General features: G+C 36.9%; 1 protein-coding gene across 1 annotated transcript in view; it reads left to right on the plus strand.

The window, feature by feature from the left end:
* NOX4 (NADPH oxidase 4) overlaps positions 1 to 22,939 on the plus strand; it is a 1,166,454-nt gene that overhangs the window by 594,839 nt on the left and 548,676 nt on the right. The window contains exon 12 of the mRNA XM_044071824.1: positions 6,612 to 6,639. Coding sequence (XP_043927759.1) covers positions 6,612 to 6,639 — 28 coding nt within the window. The remainder of the gene's footprint in view (positions 1 to 6,611; positions 6,640 to 22,939) is intronic.

Raw genomic sequence — 22,939 nt, forward strand, 5'->3', positions numbered from 1 at the left:
TAACTGTAATTTGTGACTATATATTTTTTGAGTGTGAGAAGTATGTGGTAAGCATGTCAAGGAAGTTGTTTTGAAGACCTAGGTCAGTGTAGGCTATACAAACGATACATGGAAGTACTGTAAGGTTGGCAGGCAAATTGATATGCATCACATTCGTGTCTGGGAAGGTTTTTAGAGGTGGCAGATTCTGTTAGCGTAGCAGTAGCTAATACAGGAAGAGAAAATAACACCTGAACAAAGGACAGAGGACTGATATTAGCTAAACATAAAGTAGATTTACAATTGTTTTTTTTTTAACATAAAGTAGTCGATTTACAATTGTTTTTTTTATGTACTTCCATGTTTGAATGTGGATAACTATGCCATACCCCCCACACTTTTTTTTAATTAGTACTGAGACAATTTAGGCGACTCTTCCAGAATAGAACAGTTGATCTGTAATATATGGAGTGCAATGATTGCACCCTGAATTCAAGAAAAAGCTTTAGGCACCTGTCTGACAAGTACTAGTTGCAATTGTATTTACAGTAATATTATCTACATGGGCAGTTGTGGTAATAGATTAATCTTTAAACATTCTTTTGTGCATGTGTTCTACACTTCTGAGTGAGACACCTTCACAGATAATTAACTGGCAAAAAAAATGCCTCACAGTAAGAGGTTCTCTGGTTCAATTCCTGGCTGGGAAGCCTTCTGTGCAGAGTTTGCATGTCCTCCCTACGTTGGTGTGTCTACTCTGGGTGTTTAGGTTTCCTCGCACATTCCAAAGACATGCGTCTGGAGTGTTTCTCCTCAGGCATCCTCTGAAAATGTGCTCTGTCCCATTTGTCTTTCCCAGTAAACAAATGTTAAAAAAATAAAATAAAGAAATGCAGTAATGTCATCAAATCAGGGAATGTTAAGATTAACTTTAATAAAGAATGGTATAAACGTCACACTGATTTATTTTTGACAAATTAAATACGTTTATCTTGACGGATTTTTTGAAGCCACTGGGTACTGGGGCATTCTAAAGCCAGCTTTTTGCTAGATGTAAGTTCCAAAACTAGAGTCTGAAAAGCAAAGGAAAAACTCCCCGAAGACGTCAGCCTCATTTGCCTCCTGCTATAATTGCTTTTAAAGTGCAGTTGCTTTGTGATAACTCGTATATGGAAAGTCTTATTTCACTTCTGTTATTTTCCTTTGTTAGTCATACACTAGCACACTACCAGCCAGGGTACATTAATGTGGCCTTACAAAACAAAGCTAGTAATTTATATTGTATCACTGTCTGTCTTTAGCTAACAGTGTTAATATATTACAAGTGTCCTTGATTTATTTCTGGATTTGTTCTGGCTTTGTTCTGAAGATGTTGTGGGTTCTTTGATGTGTTTGAATTAATGAAAAGGTTAAAAATGTTTCCACAATTGAGTGTTTTTGTTGAACTATGATGGCTTCAGCTATTTGTTGTTTTATTGCATTTGCTATCTATTCCTGCAGTCAGACTATAAGAGCAACAACTCTTCAGAGACAGTTATCTTGTTTATAATAATGTTGCTAAGAGAAATTTAGATGGTGAACTCAAAACTGTAATGGCTGAAACAAAGGAGTTTACTTTTAGTAAAGCCTAACAGCAGTAGTCATGTAATGTGATTGACCAGATTCTGCTTTGATTTTGTGATGTACTTGATTTTTTCCTGCCGATCAATAGAATGTTAAAGCATATTTGATAGCAACTGTTAGCACTGCTAGTGCAGCTTTTTGAAGGCATGTTTGTGGTGATTTTACCTTCTGATTTTGTCAAATGCTATATTTAACTCTTGCTAATTTTTTTGCTGTTTTGTGTTGGGCAATGCAGTTTTACTTTTCTAATGATACATTTTCAGTTTGAGTTTCTTTTGTGTGAATTTTTGGTGCATTAGATTAGTGTCAGTTATTATTTAATCCTTACTTAGCTGTTGAATATATGTAATAGGCTTTACCCAGCCATTGCCCTTCATTTAAACATAGAAAGAACTGGAGTGAGTTTTGTGGGAGTGACCCATCTGTGGGTGTGGCGCATATAGGGGTGTTGCTTGAGTATCGTGTGGGTGGGGCTTAATGGGTGCCAGAGCAGTAGTTCGCCTAGGGCGCTGTTTCAGCTAAGGCTGGCCCTGGTACTGCCCCAGACACAGCCTGCAACAAAAGAGAAGAACGACTCTACCCTAGAAGAAGACAGCACTAAGGTTAATGAAGTGCAAGAAAACAGCAAGGTCAGATGAAGGTACAGCAGATTTGATCAAGGAGGTGAGTAAGTTACAGGAGAAATGGCTCCCGAGTGTACTTATCGCAGTATAAAAAGAAAGGAATAGCCCAGATGATTGGAGAGTGATGATTGGAGGGAAAGCATTCTACTGCCAGTATAGAAAAACAAAAGAAACATTCACAGCTGTGGGCAGTACATGGATATCAATTTTCTGCCACACTCCATGAAAGTTCTTGAGAAAGAGAATGCAGAGTAGTAAGAAAGCAAGATGGGAGAAGAGCAGTTTGGATTTGGATCATGATGCAACAAAATCAACCCAATGTTTGCACTGAGACAGGGAGTGGGGAAAAAAAGATGGCAATGAGGAAAGAGTCCAAGTAGGCATTCCTAGACTTGGAGAAAACATATAACAATGTGCTAAGAAAGCTGAACTGGGCAGTGCTGCAATGATTCAAAGTCCCAGAAACATTCGTAAAATTAGTGCAGATGATGAATAAAGACACAATGACACAAATGTGAACTGAGGTCAGACTCACCCATGGCTTCTAAGTGTAACTGAGTGTGCATCAGGCTTCAGCTCTGAGCCCACTACTGTTCATACTGGTGATGGATTACATTAGCGAACAAGTCAGAGGTGACACAAAGCTCCTGTGTACAGATGATGTGGCCTTACAAGCAAGCTTCAACAAATGATAAGGGAATCAAATGGAAAACTGAAGGCACATGGAATGAAGCTGAGTTCAGTTAAGATATTTGTCATGGCAGCAAATGGGAGAAATTGGAGGTTAAGAACTAATCTCAGAGGAAAGATGTTGAGATAGTATGAATGAGAAAGTCAAAGTAACAATCTGAAGTGCTACAGCCAAATGTCTCAAAATGTCAGGGGTAGCACATGGCAGAACACTGATAAAGAAGGTGTAAAGTAAGGTCTATAAAACAGTGGTGTAAAGTCAAAAAAGTTGAAGAGGGTAGAGGTGATGGAGAGGAAGTGCTTCAGATGGGTGGTAAAATGCACACTGTGGGATACATGAAGTAATGGTGACAACAGGGCAGAAGCAAAAACATCCCCAGTTGTGGAGAAGGTCAAATAAAACAGATTATGGTGGTTCAAGCACTTGTGCAGAAAAGCAGAAGACAATCTGATTAAGAATATTTGGGAGAAATAGAAAGAAGACAAGATGTAACAATGATGTCCAGCCAAGAGATGGATAGATTGCATGAGAAAGGACTTGTGACAGCTAGGCATGACTGCTGAAGATGGAAGTGAGAGAGGTGGCATAAGTTAATGTGACAGCCCGAATCTATGAAGAAAAACATTGGGAAAAGGAAGTTAATAAAGATGATGATGATGAAAGATAAGCAGATAGAATTATCCCATTATTCTGTTACATCTTTTCAGTATTTGTAACATCGGATGAAGTGAGGAGGAAGTAAAATCATATTATGGACCTATAGCTGGCCTTAAGCATAGGCCAACTAGACGGCCACCTAGGGCGCCGCTCTATCAGGGGCACTTTTCCAGTATTTATTTGATGTAGGTAGACCAGGATGGGGACACCGGGTGGTGTGGTGGGGGGTGCTGTGGAGCCCTTTTGCCTAGGACACCAGTTGACCTAAGGCCGCCCCTGTATGGACCACTATACTGCATATACTGTAACTTGCTTGTCTTTATCTGTTTGTAAGTTTGGATTTTTTCTCCCCGGGTTTCCACTGAAAATGGACATGTATCCAGTCAGACTATCCCGGTCAACAAATGTAAAATAAAAATAAACTAAATATTCAACAGTGCCCAGTTTAAGCACTTTTCTCAACATCTTTTACAACACAGGATGATTACTCTGCTGTGGTTTGCGGTGAACGTCATGAAAGAAAGGCTCAAGGCCAGTATCAGCAGAGGCAATCAGGTCCATAGATTGAAGGGTTCCTTGGATGTCTCATGCTTAATTTAATGACTACCACAGCAAGTTTCCAAGTACTGCAGAGGAAGTGGAGAAAATACACAGTTTGGGTAGTGATATTTATTTATTGACATTTGATTGCAAGAAAAGCCCGACTGGGTAGAAGCCCATTTTCAGTGGAGGCCCGTTGAGAAAAATATCTGATATCTAACATGGGAAGATTTATGTATACATCAGAAAGTGGACTTGATGTTTGGAGGGAGTGTGTGTATAAGCAAATAGCTTCAGAGGAGTAGTGAAGGTTCCATGTGCATCCCTAACTTCCTTTTATAGTTCAAACTTTTATTTGCTGCAAGGTAAGTTAAATGTTGTGATTATTGTTTCATGCAGGAATTAAAGAAAATAAAAATACATTGCTTTGTTTTGAAATGCTTCACTGATGGTAATAACTTTGAAGACAACAACCTTCAGCACACAGGCAATAAAAATGGGTTAGCGCAAACTATTCCACAAGAAAGTGCATATCCTCGGATAAGAGCATATACACAGTTCAGAACCTTAGTCAAAGTTGTAAAGAAACCAGCTTGTTATAATTATTAAAATGGTATGATGTTTGCAACATTCACTTTTCCTTTGAGTTTCATTGTCTTACTGATAATTATTTAATTCAAGCAAGAAAAAACATTCAACATGAGCTCTTATTCATATCTGCTTAGCAAATGTGCTGAGCTGTGAATTGTCCAGCTTTATGCATCAAATTTTTTGTACACAGTTTTTCTAAACTTCAGCAGACCCTATTCTGTCATACAGTCACAAATCAAATGGTGTCATAAACAATTGCTGAAGGGATTTCAGTCTCTTTTGCAAAATAAATATAACAAGTTGGAGAGAGAAGTTTGTATGTCTAAATCACAGAGTATACAGATTCTATGGAAGTATCTCACTCCACATTAAGTAGTTCTCTTACTCTGTTCAAATGTAATTCCAATGAATAGATGGGTAATTGCAAATTTATCCCCCCACCCCTGGTTTAGTACCCCTGTCCCTTATGAATTGGGGAAATATGTAAATGAACAAACATTTCCTAGTTCGGCCCATCTCTGAATTATTCATATACAAAATATAAGGGCTAAAATCTACCATGGGGAGAGTAGGGCTAGGCCTCTTAAGAGCCTCACAGATTAATAGCCTAGTATGTACCTATTTACCAATAAAGAAAAGGTGATACGTTATTGGAAATTGTTATTAACAGTGGATGATTACAGAGCTTTCTAAAGTTTTCATGTTATTAAAACTGTTATATAGAAAAGGAATGAGTGGGAATGCAGCAAAAAAAACAAAAAACTGAGAGGCAGAATATGTACTTGCAGGTGATCGTACATGAGATACTGTCGATGGTTGTGGTAGGTTAACAGTAGCCAATTAACTGCCCATGAATGCTACCACTGACAGAGCATATGACATCAAGTTTTATTATACAGAGACCCATGATGAAATTGAGTGCATTCCTGTTAGTGTACTCAACCATTTTCAAATAGCTCATCTCTAAAGGGGTGTGCATGTATAGAAACTGTAAGTGGCAACTAAAATTATAACAAAATTGCAGTGGAAACAGTGGAGGACTAAAGATGTTCCAATATGTGCACTGTAGAAAAGAGCATAGGTGTTGACCATACTGACCCTTTAAGTAAATATGCTGACAGACGCTTCGTAACCGTCCTTTGTATGTTGTGGTGAAGATAAATAAGTAGCTTTTTGGGATAAATGCCTGATGCCCAGGTTAGAGATCCTGCAGAGAATATAGTGGAAGGAACAAAAGAGTGGTATGAAAATTCTTAGAATTCTCATTAGGGAGAGACAGAGAGAGGGACAGACAGACAGAGAGAAATTAAGGCAGAGAGATGCATGGAGGTCAAACTCTACAGATAAGGGGAGGTGTTGATGTGTCTGGCCAGTATGCACTAATGGTAGACCGAGGTGTCTCTTTTAGCCATGTAATTAAGTGTTCCATTTTTCCCTCTTTGAAAGACTCAGAGGAGGTTGACATGGTAGCACTTTTAGAACAATGTGAGCTTTTTAAGGCATTTTAGGTTTAAACTTCTTCATCAGCCAGGTTTGAATGACTATTAATTTAGTGCTTTTTTTAATTAAAAAAAAAAGAGCAATATTGATTTGTTGTGAATGTTTTATTGGTTGGAAGAGTCTCACAGTTTATTGATATAAAAGAAAAGGATATGAGTGTGTATTTTGTCTGATGAATTTCACATGGTACTTTCATTGAACTAAAGCACTTGCAACATTAAAAATGTGTTCTTTTTATTTCTAGTTGCAGTGGGTTATTTTTATTTTATTTTGGAGTATTTTGGATTATTTTAAACACACTATCTTCACATTTTTATTTCTTTAAGAATTATTATTTTTCTCTAAGCATGATAACTTTTCTTATGCTTTAGTTCAACTGACAGTTAATGTTTTGTTTATTTTTTCAGGACCCCAGAATGTACTTTTTCACTACTGGTAAGTTTTACTTCATGCCAGTTTAAATGTCTTTCTCAAATTCATTGAAGGGCCAGCCAGTCACTGTTACTAAATACTATGCACATATGAAAATACTCCACCGGAATGTCTCATTTTATTTATATCTGATTGGCAGATGTGACACTGTATACTTTTTCAAAGTTTCAGGCAAAATGTCAGCCTTGTTCCAGTTACCATGTTTTTAATTTATATTTGAAGTTTTTTTTTCTTTCTTTCTTTTTACTTCACAAAGTTGTACCAGCTGTTCTTCAGAGTGCTTTACAGATGGTTAAGGCTACAAGATGATAACAAACTGGATTATGCAGTCTTGGGTTTGATTCCCAAAGTTTCTGCTTGCAAATTGTGTGACCACGAACAAGCTGCTTTATTAGACAGTGATCCTACATTGCCCTTGAAAGATGCACATGCAGATAAGTTAACAAATGTACAAAAGTTATAAAGAATAATAAAAGATATTAGCCATCACTAATACATAGTGGGATAAAGCTCTTAGTACAGCATTGGTGACCTGGTTCAGTTAGTGACTTAGGCATCTGTGGCACTGGTTGGGAGAATGGGCATGCTGGTCCTGGTAGTGGTGGGTAGGGGCCGGTGTCCAAGTACACGCAGTCTGGTAGAGGTTCCTGCAGAGTGTTTACAAAGATTAGTGAGAGGTGATTTGCTAATGTCAACAATGTCAGCCATTAGCAGAAGAAAAGGACAGTTCAGAGCTCATCACCGATTGCATATCCCATTCTGAATCATTGCTTGCCAAGCAAAAGGGAAGGGTTAAAATTGAAAAGTCTACATTAGCAATATCACACTGTTCCAGGACTCAATCTCATCACTGGTCTTAAACAATATTGAAGAACATATGGGGTGTAAGGAGGGATAGACAGATCCAGCAAAACAGGAGAAGCAAGGGGGTTAGTCCATGCTAAATGAAGAAAAAAAAGTTGAACAAAACATAAAAATGTATAAATGAAAATGCCACTTGACCAGTTTTTTTCTGCATCTTGAAGGTGTCACAGAAAAGCATCAGACACATCCTGTCCTCTCCAGTCTCCATTTAATAAATCAGAGTACTTATCATTATTAGCTCCAGTAGTGCAAAATGATCACCGATAAATGAGAGAGAAAACAGGTTAGTAATGTATTTATGGACAGTGCAAAAATAAAGTAGGTTGTCCCAGGTTCTTAGTGTAGTAGGATGAAGCCCTGACTGTGACCCCAGGCTACTCAAGTTCAACTTGTTCCTTGGGCACTGGAACAGCCCTTTGGATGTATATGGGAATAAGTGCTGACTTGTCAGTCCTGGAAGAAGGGATAGTTTCATGGTTAGCTGATTGCTCCCTTGGTCTTGCACATTACAATGGGTGCAGCCTGAAGGGACAATCTAAAGTTATTGGTAGTATCTCTCATTGTCATGTGCATGGAAACAAACAAATGTTATGGGAGGGTGTTGGAGCCTCCTACAATGATGCTGGTGCTCACATTACTTATCAGGGGGTTGAGGACAGGGAATTAGACAGAAAAGCTTTCATGGCTGCCTAAATGATGGCATTTGCAATTGTCATTCATCTCACAGGAAGGATATGTGACAGGAACAGTTCTTGCTGTGGAAGTAAGGAATGGGCCAGTACATTGCAAGGAGGGCTGATGTTGACAAGTAGCACGAACTGGAAAAGAAAAACAGCATAGACAAAGTAACAAGGGAAGGATGTCAAGCTAAAGAATAACACCAGTAGATATATACCCTGTATACTTCTAAATTTTGAAGTTTCAAAACTTCAAATTTCTTATGGTCTTGACCATAAGATTGAAGTTTTGAAACTTTGAGCCATTTAAATGGGGATCACTTTACAGTGTGGAATGGTATATTTACCATTTTCCTCTCTGTAGTGTACTTATACTTATTCATCTTATTTTGGACTAGTTTCTGTGGTTTTCTGGTGCATGAGAGGTGGCTATGTACATGCTTCTGTTCTTATAATTTTGAAGTTGTTATAATAATTCTAGATTTCAGTACAAAATGCCCTACTTCAGATATCCGAAAAACATGTTACATTTAATAAATTCCTACTCAAATGGTAAAATTTTAAGATAGTGAAGTAATGCAGTCACACGCTGTTCTTAATCATTCCTGTGCAATTATGATCTAAAGTTATAGTGTATTTGTGATGCCCCTGCACTGGCCAGTAATCAAGGAGCCTCAGTCCTCACCACTAGCTCCAGTGAGGGATGTGCACATTGTGAGGATGACAGGTTCACACGCAGTAAAGTACAATTTTCCTTAAGAGCACTCAGAGATCAGTCAGTCTGGGGCTGTTTTCTCCTTCTTTCTCCAGATCCCAAGAAGACTCCCCACTGGCACAGCTATAGGATTAAGATCTCAGCCGAGCAGTCAAGCCAGAACCTCCAGCACCCTCTCTGTCCAACCAGTGCTTCGTGTCCCTGCCCAATTAGCTGACACACATACTTTGAGATTTGATTTATATGCAAACACACACATACTCCTGGGAAAGGCTGGCACAGGGTTTACTAGCTATGACCCCTTCTGCCCAGACTAAAAGGTAGTTGTCACTGCCACCAACCAGCTCTTTATCAGCTACTATAAGGCCCTTCCCAAAGGGTGATGAATCCTACTGTGTGATGTTACTATTATCCAAATGGTAAGTGTGACCAATGCTTTCAAGGCTATTGGAGTAGCCTATAGAGTGTCACCCAATACATATGCAAGTACTTTAAGAGCTTAAATATCTCTAAACAACCCAGCCACAATTAAAAGGTTTAAATATATTTAATAATAAATAAAAAAGAACAAGGCAATACTCTAACTTAACACAGTGACTACAGAGTTCAAGATCACAGGAAATATTTTAAAACAACATTGCAGGACAGTCTCACATAAATACAGAAAACATCTAAACTAATCGTACTATATTCCTATCTATCTCTAATATAGATTACTGTAATCTGGTACTTATTATTAGCAAGGCAAATACAGATGAGAAATGCTAATGAGAAGATGTTTCTAGGTCCAAAGACAAATACAAAATACAAAGTCTCTGAGAGAGTTTCCAAATTAATATCAAAACATTACTGCTGGGTCAGCTGGATGATATTACTCTTTGTCACCTCTGCCTTCAGTTCCCAGGCTAACAGAAGCTTAAATTTTAGCACCTCTGTGTCAGAAATATGTTTCTCTCAGAAGTTTTCCTAGAACTGGAAGTCGTAAAACAGTTAAACACTTTTACATTTGAAACCTGTAATTATTTCTGTTTCCAGACAATAGAAAGAACTTCTAGCTGTAGACATCCTGTCTTCTTGCTGAGATAAACACAATCGTAAAACTCTTCATTTATTTTCTCAGAGTTTGCTAGTTAACTCTGTATGTTCCAACTTATACTTTGAAAACATACATTTGCATGTAGATACAGGAAATGTTGGAACTAGAGGTAATTCAGGAGTTCAGCAGTTCCTGGATCTTTGTAAATAATTTTATGACATTTGTGGATATTAATATGATTTGTATCCTCATCTTACAAATGTAAGAGAACTACATGTTCTTCACATCACTCTTTGTCACCACTGCCTTCAGTTCCCAGGCTAACAGAAACTTAAAATTTAGCATCTCTGTGTCAAAAATACTTAAGTTTGCACAGAACTGGAAGTTGTAAAACAGTTAAACACTTTTACATTTGAAACCTGTTATTATTTCTTTTTTCAGATAATAGAAATAACTTCTAGCTGTAGAGATCCTGTCTTCTTGCTGAGATACACAATTGTAAAACTCTTAACTTAGTTTTCTCAAGAGTTTGGAAGTTAACTCTGTATGTTCCAACGTCTACTATGAAAACATACATTTGCACAGGCATATAGTTTTTGCACATTTCTGCTCTTTTCTGGCAGGGTACACTGTGGTTACATTCTTGAAGCTCAGTACATAGCATACAGTTCAGCACACATTTCTGCACCAGTAGTTTAACATAGTTCTCTTACATTTGTAAGACAAACATACAAATCATATTAATATCCACAAATGTCATAGAATTATTTACAAAATTCCAGCTAGCTGGGCTGGCAGCCTCACAGTGCTTATTAACTGAAGTTATAATGATCCCACTATGAAATCATTAAATGACTTGTGTCTGCTGCACATGCTCAGCTGCTAGTACCTTGAAACATACTTGGTCTCTGCTGTAAATGGCAAGTGATCTAATTCCCAGTAGCCTGGTCCTACTTAATTAACTAGCCCTCGTATCACATGACTCTACTAAACCACACAGCCATATTAATGCCCTAACAATTACTTTAATATTCCCATCCTAATCCTAACCTGAATCCTCATTCACTAATGCTAACAGTAAAACTCCATCTGCCTTCCTAACTCAAAATTCCCCAGTTGCTCCCTAAACCTATAGACCCCTCACATACCCTATCTTAAAATTCCTCAATCAGGCCCTATACCTAAAACTCTAATCCTCCATCCTAAACTGAAAATCTGAGATCACACCCTAAACCAAAACCTAAAGTCCCTAATCACTTCTTAAACCTAAAACTTCATTCCTCATCCTTAAACATAATCAGCCTGATCATTTTATAAGCCTAAAACTTCACCCCCAATCTTATTTTTTCCTAATCACTCTCCAAATGTAGAACTCCTGTCTTGTTCTCCAACCCTATGTTCCCAAATCTCAATGTCCCTGATCAGTCTCTAAACCTAAAACTCCATTCCCCACTCCTCAAACTTAACTATTTGGTCAATCCCAAAAGGTAAAACTCCACTCTTCTTTCTTAAAACTAATGTCTCTAATTTCTTACTAAATCGTAAACTCCACAACCCCTCAATAAATAGTCCTCAGTTAATCCCCTAACCTAAAACTCTAGCCCTGCTTCCTATTACTAAACTCCCCTCCCATTCCCTAAACCTAAAACTCCCTTCTAATTTCATAAACCTAAAGTCCCCAATTGTTCCCTACCCTAAATTCCCTTCCTGGTCATTAACACTAAAACTCCCCCTGCTCTCTAAACATAAATAACATGCCCAGTCTCTGCCAGTAACCCTAATCTTCACTGTCTCCCCCTCCTTCTTTATGGCATAAATAGCAATATTTATTGATGGATTGACTAGATGTTTTGTCATCTGGGTTGTACAGTTAGGCAGAACATGTTTTCAATAGTAGCCAGAGAGAAATGCCCCAGAGCATATAAAATGGATAACTGAAAGATGTATTTGTCAAAGCATAGCATTTGTGACTTTTATATCACTAAAATAAATGTATACAACATATGGGAATGAGAACTAAGTTGGCAATGTACAAAAGTCAAAGAAATATAAATAAAATAAACTGTAGAACATATTACAGTGGAAATGGTTAAGAACAGGAGCATATTATAATGGAAGTAGTTAGGCACAAATAATTTTCCACAAAGACTATATTTCTACATAGTTTGAGCACTTTTTTAATATGGCTGCTATGTACAGTATATAAGCCTTCATTTGGTATTATATCGGCAAAATATACTGAGAATAATGCAGTTCTTAGCATACATACTAAGTTCTGTATGCACCAATGCAATTTGATAGTCTTTGCAGATAATAAAATGGCTTTTAAAAGGTTTGGTGTAGGAGTATGACCTGTCCCTCTTTGCACAGGACATTCCTAATTTGGGCACTTGTGTCCTGCTAAAAAAAAAAAAAAAACACTACAAAATGTCAAATGTCCCAAGAGTTTATGAGAAATAATATTTCTTAAGCTTTCCTTAATAGTTTCATAAGCTTCTATTTAATAGTTGTGTAGATCAATTATTTTGTATCTGAAACACTTACGTAAATATTATATGGATCAGTATAAACGACTCAAATGCTACAAAAATAAGCTTTTATTTTGGCAAAAAGTGATGTTCAGTCCTCTGTGCTGGTTCTGGTTACAGCATGTTTTGAAAAATGTCATTTTTCAAAAAAAAAAAAAAAATGTCACACTTTGGACATCTGAAAATGTGGCAACCCAAGTTATATGATCCCACATCTTGGTTGCCAGCTGCAAGTGAACAGAAGTTTTTAATTTGTCTTAAATTCATAGCAGTGAAATGTGTCTGTAGTATTCTGAGGCAGATTGCAGGAATAATTATGACTGGGGTTACCATCCCCAATTCTCTGATAGCCCTGAATAAGCACTAAGAAGTAAGAGTTGGAGGAGTTTGTCTCTTGATAATATTAATGAAGCTGCATATCAGAATGGAGAACAGCAGCTTCCTATTAAAAATGTAGGCACTCAAAATGTTGTGTGGCAAAAAGCTGGAAAAAAAAAAAGACTGAAAACACAAGAGAAGAGCACATCTTGAAAACCGGTCTACTCCTTAAAATCTTTTGTGGGGGGACAAGTCCTGCAAGACCCACAAGTCCCTCCCCTGCATCCCCCACATCCCTGAACTTATATATGCCAACTCTGAGCTCTCCATACTTCAGAGAAAAGGAAATATTCCAAGAAATGGCGTCTCAGACATAGTATATGTAAAGCCATTCTTTCGGCCATGCAATCTCCCCATTTCGGGACTTAATCTATTGGGTCCTGACATTCCAAATGGTTACTTAGAAGGAACTTGATGGTGGAGGCATCTCTGAGCAAAAGGGAACTCCGAAATGTTTTAATTTACTTCTTCCATGACAACTCCGTGATGACAATGCACTGGTAATCCCTAAACCTGTGCCTGCATAGAGATTTGGTAGTTGTATGATAAGCAACCTGTAATTTTGTCAAGTCTTGGGAGTGGATTCATACATAGTTACTAGGGATTTGGAACAGGACACCACTGTTGAGCCTTTATCAGTATTTCAGTTGACCCAGGGCACTTTCTGGATAAGAGTTTTACTTAACTTTACACAGCAGGCAAATGGAGGTTGAGGGAATCAAACCCTGGATTATAGGAAGTAGTATAAATGCTCATGGTTGTAATCCTCTGGATTAACTGTCAGGTAGGTGTGTGTGTGTGTGTGTGTGTGTGTGTGTGTGTGTGTGTGTGTGTGTGTGTGTGTGTGTGTGCGTGTGGTATAAAATACAGAAATGGAGAATAGTGTTGGTACCAGTAATTCCTGAGTAAGCTTTACTGGAGATTCAGTAGGAAGATATTTTTCAATCTGAAAAGGATGGATAAATCACTGTTCTTTTAAGCACAATTCAAACATTCAGTCAAATTTCAATATTCGGTTTAGATCAATTCCAAATAACATTAGCAGAGATAACTTTTTCTAATGTGGCATTATATACTGAGTTGACAGATTGTGAAACAGAGGAGTTTTTTATGGGTTGGACTGACCTTTGATACAGAAGTAGCATAGTCTGATACATCTGCTGCCAATATTTAATTCTTGGAAGTAAATTGATTTTTTTTTTAAGGAAAAAAAATTAACACATTTTCAACAGTGGAATCGTAGTCAGATGAATTTAATGAGAAACCATAAATTTAACCCTGTTCTGGCACCTGTGTCTCTATTACAGAGCGCTACCTTGTAAATGTTTGAACACTCATGCCCAAGTTATATATACCCCTGCATCAAGCAGAGTTCTTCCCTGCACCTTTTAGATGCAGCTTAAATCAGCGGATGGAAGGTTACAAATTTACCCCGGGTCTGACACCTATGTCTGTATTAGAGAGAGGTACCATATAAATGCTTGATCACTTATGCCTGATTTCTGTATTGCCGTACAAAAACCTGTGGGACCAAAATGTGGCTAATACTTTTGGGAAGCATAAAAAGGCTCACTAGGGTTGATAGCCTAGTAGTCATATATGATCCTGTGGTCTTTCCTGTCTATGTGAGTTGTTCATAGCTGAAATCAATGTAAAAGATGCAATGGTAATACAAACAGAGCAGAAAGATTTTTATGTGTAAAACAAACCAAAAATGTTTAACATTATGTATATATTTAAATCATATATTAATTTCCAACTCCCACCCTCTAGAACAACCACTTCAGCACCCTCTGCAAAGCCAGAAGACTCATAGTCAACTATGAGATCAGCTATTCCTAGAGTCTTTTTAGACTACTTCAGCCCAGTGTCTTCTTACATAAGGTTGCCAAACTCCAAAATAAAACCATGACCTACAACCTGTGCAGCTTCTCCCAGTTGCCTCCTTTACTCCAGATTCCCCAAACCAAATTGCACTGTACTGACCAGTCCTCCATTCATACACTCAAACTCTGGCAACCCTCCATCAACTTAAATAAATCTCCTCTTTCCACATATTCAGAGCACAACTCAAGGGACCCCTCCTCAAAAATTTGACTGTGGGAGCGTTTCCACTTTACACCTCACCTTACTCCTCCCTCCCCTATACCACTTTTACTTGCACCCTCTGTTCTCACCTGCAGCTTACCTCCTATATTTACTACCAAAATTAATCCACATTTGTTTTTCTCTTCTGTTAATAATATTACTCACCATTGCATTTGTTTACTGGACTTTGTATCTTCTGTGATCACTCAGTTTGTATGAATCAGTTCTGTTTAATTTTTCTTCTGGATGCCTTCACCTGAGGTGTGCCTGAAAATTATCTTTTCTGATTAGTGTACTACCCTGGTACACAAACATAAATAATGTAAAAAAAAAAAGTCTTTGCAAACTTGCTACAATTAAGTTACCACACACGTAGCAATTCATTTCTTTAGCCAGGACCAAGAATGCAGTATACGCACTGACTTCTGAAGTCATGATCCCATCACTCTTCAGAAATCGAAATGCCACACCTTTGGAACTTGCTGATCTCACCCCCTGACAACTTGATCCATGGGCATCCATCCTCTATGTCCTGCCTTGCTCTAGTGTTTATTAATTCTGAACTACCTTACTTGTATTCATTATATACAACCTTTTTCTTCTAGGGTTTAATCTAGATCCTCATTATTCCAAAGTCTATTTCTAACAATTCCTTTTCTGAAGAAGATGGAAAATAAAAAAAAAATGCTCAAATCTACACTAATTTCTCTAATATTACTGAATTTATGTAATATGTTTTTTCTTAAATTACAAATTATATAGTCTCCATGCAGACATTATTCCCTTTATTTCATGCAAAATTTTATTCTCTTGTTTTTCAGCATCATCATTCTTCCATATTTCATGACTAATATTTATATCGCTTTCTTGTATAGTATATACCACCTATACCTATATCTTCTTTTTTTTTTTTTTTCCTTTAGTCAAAACTAGCTGCACCACAAGTAATCCTCCTGGACCATGAGTTATCTGCTATCCATACAGCACATCAGGCAACAAATGCACTTCCGCACTTATTTTTTCTGTAACAGGTATGGATTTTACAGTGTCCGGTTCCTAGCCTGAGGACCAACCCTCCTAAGAGGGAGACCACACACTCACACCTATGGCCAATTTAGTGTGTCCAGTCCACCTACTGCATGTCTTTGGAATATGGGAGGAAACTGGAACACCCAGAGGAAATCCACACGAATGCAGGGTGGACATGCAGACTCCACACAGAAGGCACCCCAACCAAGAATCGAACTGGAGAACCTCTTGCTGTGAGGCGACAATGCTAACCGCTACACCACTGTGCTGTCCACCATAACTAATAAATTTATTAAATCATTTATTGTCAGCAAACATAAGTAAAGATAAAGTGACAATATACAAATATTAAATAATCACAATGCAAAATAATTGTAAAAAGAAAAGGTTATTAGCTATGCTAAAAAGAAAAGGTTATTAGCTATTTGCATTGCATTGATAGTAAGCCACCCATTTTCAGTGGAGACCCAAGGGGAAAGAGCCCCAGAAAACATAAGCAAAAATAAGCATACAGGACAAAAATTATTAAAAATAGTGCAAGTATGAAATTAATTATAAAGAGAAAAACAAAAGAAAAAAATTATGATTATTAAGGGTTTCACTAATAGCAGTGGTGTAAAATTTACTACATATGAGAGTAAAAACAAAGATAATTGTTTTCAAAAGAAGGACAATGTATAGACATTGATGGGAAGTGGGGGGGAGATAATTAGTGTGGAGAAAGGGAGGGGGAGAGAAAGAAGGGGGCTATAGTAGGGCTATAGTAGTAAAGCTAAGGGTTTAGGAGGTTAGTTTAAGCAGAAGTTACTAACAGAGAAAGAAAGTTAGGAGATGCAACAGATTATGCAGTAGTTCACGCTAAGACTATGTGTTGTCCAGGCAACAGCATAATTTTAAATTTAATAGGTGGGATTTAAGATAATTTTTAAAACAGGGAAAGGTTGGAGCTAATATGGAGAGGGGTTTTTTCCAATTTAGTGAGACAGAGTGTTTGTAAAGTAGTTTGTCAATATTCCTTTTGGGTTTATAAACTGAGAGAAGATGCTGATCAGCACTCCGGAGAGGCCGGGGGGAGAGTAGAGAGTAACATGGGAGGTGAGAGCAGGGCAGGCAGAGGGGTTGTTGAGTATGGAAAAGGTAGTGTGGAGTTGCGATTGTAGGAGAAGATGCGGAAATTCCAGCCACTGAAGTTTGTTTAGTGAGAGGCAGTGATGTGAAGAGAGTGGTTGGTTTAGAATAAATCTGTCAATTTTATGTTTGTTTGTTCCAGTTTCTGCATTGAGGTAGTTTGGATATTGCTATGGATGGGGGAAGCATATAGAAGACTAGGTAAGAGAAATGCCTGTGCAAGAGTGCGTTTAGTGGCAGTAGTGAGGAATTCTTTGTTCCTATAAAGTAGTCCAAGTTTTTGGTGGTGTTTTTTGTTTTGATGGCCTGTTGTATGTGCAAGTCAAATTTTAGTCTGCCATCAGTTATTACCCCAAGGAGTTTGGTTTGTGAGGCAGGGGAGATAGTGGTGCCATCTAGGGAGGAAAGAGAAAAATTGGATTTAAGGTGAGGGAGTGTCTGAGGTAGGAAGAGAAGGAGTTGAGTTTTCTTAGGGTTAAGGATTAGTTGTTGCTGAGCCATGTTTCAACAGAGATAAAGGAATTTTGTGTTAGGGTGTGTAGTTCAGAGATAGTAGTAGAGATCGATAAGAGAGTAGAGTCATTTGCATATTGTATTACAGATGAGAGACTGCAGGATGAATGTAGGTTGTTGGCAAAAATGTTGAAAAGGAGAAGTCCAAGTATGGAGCCTTGGGGTACTCCTGTCTGAACAGCAAGGAAGGGTGAGAAAGCCTGCTGCCATCTAACAGCTTGTTTTCTGCCAGTAAGGTAGGACTGGAACCAGCCAAGAGTAGAAAGAGAGAGGTTTAAGTCTGAGAGTTTGTTAAGAAGGATGGGATGAGACACAGTGTCAAAGGCTTTAGAGAGATCAAGGAACAGACAGGAGATGAAGAGGTTGTTGTTCCTAGCTTCTGCAACCTTTTGAGTAAAGGATAGTAAAGCAGTTGGGGTACTGTGTTTAGGGCAGAAGCCATGTTGCGAGGGGATGAGGAGATTTTCGTGAATGAGATAAGACAGTAGTTGAGCATGCATACATTTTTCAAGGATCTTAGAGCGTGGTGATTGAATAGTGATTGGTTTGTAGTTAGAAGGTTCAGCAGAGTTGCTACCTTTGTGTAGAGGAGTAGTATAGAAGGATTTCCATATTTCTGGTACGGTAGATTCCTGAATGGAGTGGTTGATTAAGATAGACACAGGGTATGCAATAGAGTCAGCAGCAATTTTCAGAAACTGAGGGGGGAGTTTATCAGTGGACAGAGAGCATGGTTTTAGTTTAAGAAGCAGGGATTTGATATATTTAGTAGAAACAGGTCACAAGGTAAAAGGCTGAGAGACAGAGGAGCATAGAGGTTTAGGGGGAGGTGAGGGTGACACAGAAGAGTAGGGATGAGCAGAGTTACCAGAGGGTAGGAGTCTAGAGATGCTGTCTATGAAGTGTTTGTTGAGTAAGTCTGCAGTTTCAGAGGAAGAGTGATAGGGGAAAGAGTCAGGGATGGTAGGAGAACCAGTGTGGAGCAGGGAGTTGATAGTACTCCAGAATTTTTGGGGGTCATTTGGGTGAGAGCTTTGAAATTTAGTGAAATATTGGTGTTTACCCAAAATAATACATTTTTACATGATTTCTAAGTTGCTTATAGCCTTGGAGAAAGGTGGGAGTTTTAGTGGTGTGCCATTTTTTCCATAGAGCATCTGTTCATACATCAAAGCATAAGTAGCTTTGGAAGAATCAGGGTGCACAATTAGATTTGATTCTGATTTCGCGAGTTGGGGCAATTGAGTTTAGGACATCAAAGAAAATATGGTTGAATTTAATAACAATATGATTGAGAAGCATGATTTACCTTTAGATGGATTATTCTTTGTATTAGAAAAGAAGTCTAGGATTTTTGTAACAGTTTTAATTTGTATATCTAATGCTATTTTAATGTTGTCTTGAATATATTCTTTACATGTTTATATATCTAACCAGCTACTATTTTCCAGACTGTGTATGTAGCAATCAGATAAACAGCTGAGTGTATTTTATTCTAATTCAGATATTGATGCCAAAAAAATAAATTACTATTCTTTAAATCAAACATTTTCCTTGTATTAAAATATATTAAGCCTCCATTTGTGAAAGCTACAGGAAATAATATTATTAGTAGATCTTAGATAATTTGAATTCATACATTTCTTGAATTTTAATAGACCTTGATTTATGAAAGGGTTGAGAGTAAACTTATGTTTTTTATTTAATATATAGTCTTTAAAAAACCCAAAATGTATTGATGTCCAAATTTGTACAAGTTTCTGTTATATATTTGTTATTATCTATCGGTATATTTTCATGTATTGATTTCCACGAGTAAACATTAGAGGAGCCAAGCCACTGTTGTGTTACTTTAATAATTACAGATTTAGAATATAAGTCAATACTGGGGAAACCACTGTCTTCCTCCTCCCAACTTTTGATGTGCCAGTCTAAGGAGATTGTTGCTTTTTTGGGGTACCATAAGAACTTTAGTAAAATAGAGTTTAATTTTTTAACTTTTTTTAGAAGGGGAATAATTAATGACTGAGTAATGAATAAGATTTTTGGTAAGATTATCATTTTGATCAACATACGTCTATCCTCCAGTGTGAAAAATAATTTATTCCAATTGTCTGTTAATTTGGCTATTGTATCAATCAGGATTTAGTAGTTAACTAAAATTGATTTTTTATTATTGGTGAAAACAAAGAATACCACTGCTGTAAACTGTGCTTCTGTAAAATCAAACACAAACAATAGAGAAAAAAAAAGCACACTGACGTTTAACCTTTTATTAAAACGATAATCAGCAAAGCTTTTAGGTTTTCCGTTCCTCACTGCATATAAACTAAAAACATTACATCTCATTTAAGTACAGAATAGTAAAACAATAAGACAGCACAACTAACCAGCTTCACTTAATATCAATTAATAATGCGTCTTTCAAAAAACAGTTGATATACATCTGTATATACATACACACACACACACACACACACACACACACACACACACACACACACACACACAATATCAAAATACATTCAAATAAACATTAGAAAACATTTAAATGAAAACTTTCATCAATGTTAATGCAATTTATATTCTCTCTTTATTAAGACAGGTTTTAAACTAATCTAATTGTTGATACATGGATATATATCTGCCTGCAATCTAACTATCCAAGAATATTCAGCATTCTCAAGGAAGTTTTGTTTTAATGACTAAATTTAAACGTATGGTCAGTGTTTTCTGCTATGTGCTTAGCTAAAGCATTTGTATGTATATTTCTCCTAATCTCAGATTTGTGTTCTATTACATGATCTTTTAACTTCCTAGTGCTTGCTTTTGCCTACATAAAATGAAGGACATTTATTACATGTAGCTAAGTAAACTGTAAACATGATATTACAATTTGCATAGCAGCTAAATTGAAATACCTTCTTAGTGTTTGGATGAGTGAACTTAATATCTGTAATCACATCATCACAGCAACTACAGTTACAACATAGGAATGTGCCCTTCTTGTTGGTCATTATACTAACATTACTTCCATTCAACTTAATATCTTCAAAACATAATCTTTGTCTCAGATTTCTTTCATTTTTGTATGCAAAACATGTTTTTTCAGTAATAATTTATTTTAATTCTGGCATAGATAACAAAATGTTCCAATTTTTTTGCGCTATTTGCTCAATCTCATTCATTTTAGCATTATCAGTTATGATTATTTGTTGTAGAGGTAGCTTCACTAAAGTAAGGTGCCATAGCACCAGACCTTCTTTCCTTTACAACTCTAATCATAGAATCAATAACATCTCTATCATACCCCCTCTCAATAAACTCTTGTTCCATAAGCTCCATCTGTTTGTTGCACATAAATTCCTTAGTATTTAGCCTACTCATACGACATAGCTGACTCCTAACTATGCCTTTAAATGTGTGAGGGGCATGCATACTACGCCTGTGCGTATATCTATTTGCATGTACCAATTTTCTGTGTACACTAGTATTTAATTCCCCATTTCCCAAAGATATATCAATATCTAGAAATGCTATGCTAGTATCAGAAGTACACGATTTGAAGCGTAGGAAGTCAGCAGTGCCTTCTAAGAACAGTACAACTTTCTGGAACTCATCTGTTGTTGCCTTCCGCAAAAGAAAACCGTCATCTACAAACCTCTTATAAAACAATAAATTGGAATTGCAAAAAACAGCCTTTGTATAAATAAATTTACTCCCCATTGGTATAAGACCAGGTTTGCATACACATTAGCCATTGGGGTACCCATGGCCACCCCAGCAAGTTGCAAATATGTTTTCCCATTGAAAAGAAAAATGTTATTGGTCAAGATGACATCAATCAGTTCACATGCAGCAGCTATTTTCCATGCTGTTAAATCAGTATTACCAACCAAAAGCTCACAAATACATTTTATCCCAAAATCATTGGGGATGACAGTGAACAATGAGTTTATATCAAGTGTTGTCATAAAAAATGTTCATCCTTATTTTAATTTTTATTTCTCCAAAGAACTCTTTCAAAAAGTCACATGATCTTTAACTACACTTTCACATTTAATTATATATTTGCTCAACAGATCTTGCACATATATAGACAAAGGTTCAGTTTCCCAACCCCTCCCCAAGACAATAGGTCTCGGGGGGATTGGTAAGTGATTTGTGTATTTTAGGCAAACCATATATGGCAGGAAGTACTAGACAAAAAAAATAAATCTTCTACGGTAATGTCATTCTGTAGTTGTAATTCGTAAATCATCATATTAATGTTAGAAACATATTTAGTTACTTCACTATACTCCATTTGTCTAAAGGTTGCCTCATCCCTTAGAAATTCTTCCATTAAGCCTATATAATGATCTTTATCAAACAAAACAACAATTATGCTCAGAAATGTATAGTAGTAATATCTGTAAAAGAAGCAGTACATTCATCCCATACAATTGCCCAATTCTATTGGCTTTTCAAGAGCTTTGTGAAATTGAGCTTAGAAGTATCTTTGAACAAATAAATGAGCATAACTTCTATAACTTAAGCTTGGAGGAGCATGATGCCCTATTGGCTTTAGAGGAATAATAATGAAATACTTAAGCAGATAAAGGAGGTGCTGTTGTTTTGTTGTTGTTTGTTGACTAGTGACTTTTTGAAAGAGTTATTTGTTTGGAGAAATAAAAATTAAAATAAGGATGAACATTTTTTATGACAACACTTGATATAAACTCATTGTTCACTGTCATCCCCAATGATTTTGGGATAAAATGTATTTGTGAGTTTTTGGTTGGTAATACTGATTTAACAGCATGGAAAATAGCTGCTGCATGTGAATTGATTGATGTCATCTTGACCAATAACATTTTTCTTTTCAATGGGAAAACATATTTGCAACTTGCTGGGGTGGCCATGGGTACCCCAATGGCTAATGTGTATGCAAACCTGGTCTTATACCAGTGGGAGAGTAAATTTATTTATACAAAGGCTGTTTTTTGCAATTCCAATTTATTGTTTTATAAGAGGTTTGTAGATGACTGTTTTCTTTTGTGGAAGGCAACACCAGATGAGTTCCAGAAATTTGTACTATTCTTAGAAGGAACTACTGACTTTCTACACTTCAAATCATGTACTTCTGATACTAGCATAGCATTTCTAGATATTGATATATCTTTGGAAAATGGGGAATTAAATACTAGTGTACACAGAAAATTGGTACATGCAAATAGATATGCGCACAGGTGTAGTATGCATGCCCCTCACACATTTAAAGGCATAGTTAGGAGTCAGCTATGTCATATGAGTAGGCTAAATACTAAGGAATTTATGTGCAACAAACAGATGCAGCTTATGGAAC

The sequence above is a fragment of the Protopterus annectens genome, chromosome 5.part0 (assembly GCF_019279795.1).
Source record: "Protopterus annectens isolate FY-2018-M chromosome 5.part0, PAN1.0, whole genome shotgun sequence".
In the NCBI taxonomy this organism is placed as follows: Eukaryota; Metazoa; Chordata; order Ceratodontiformes; family Protopteridae; genus Protopterus; species Protopterus annectens.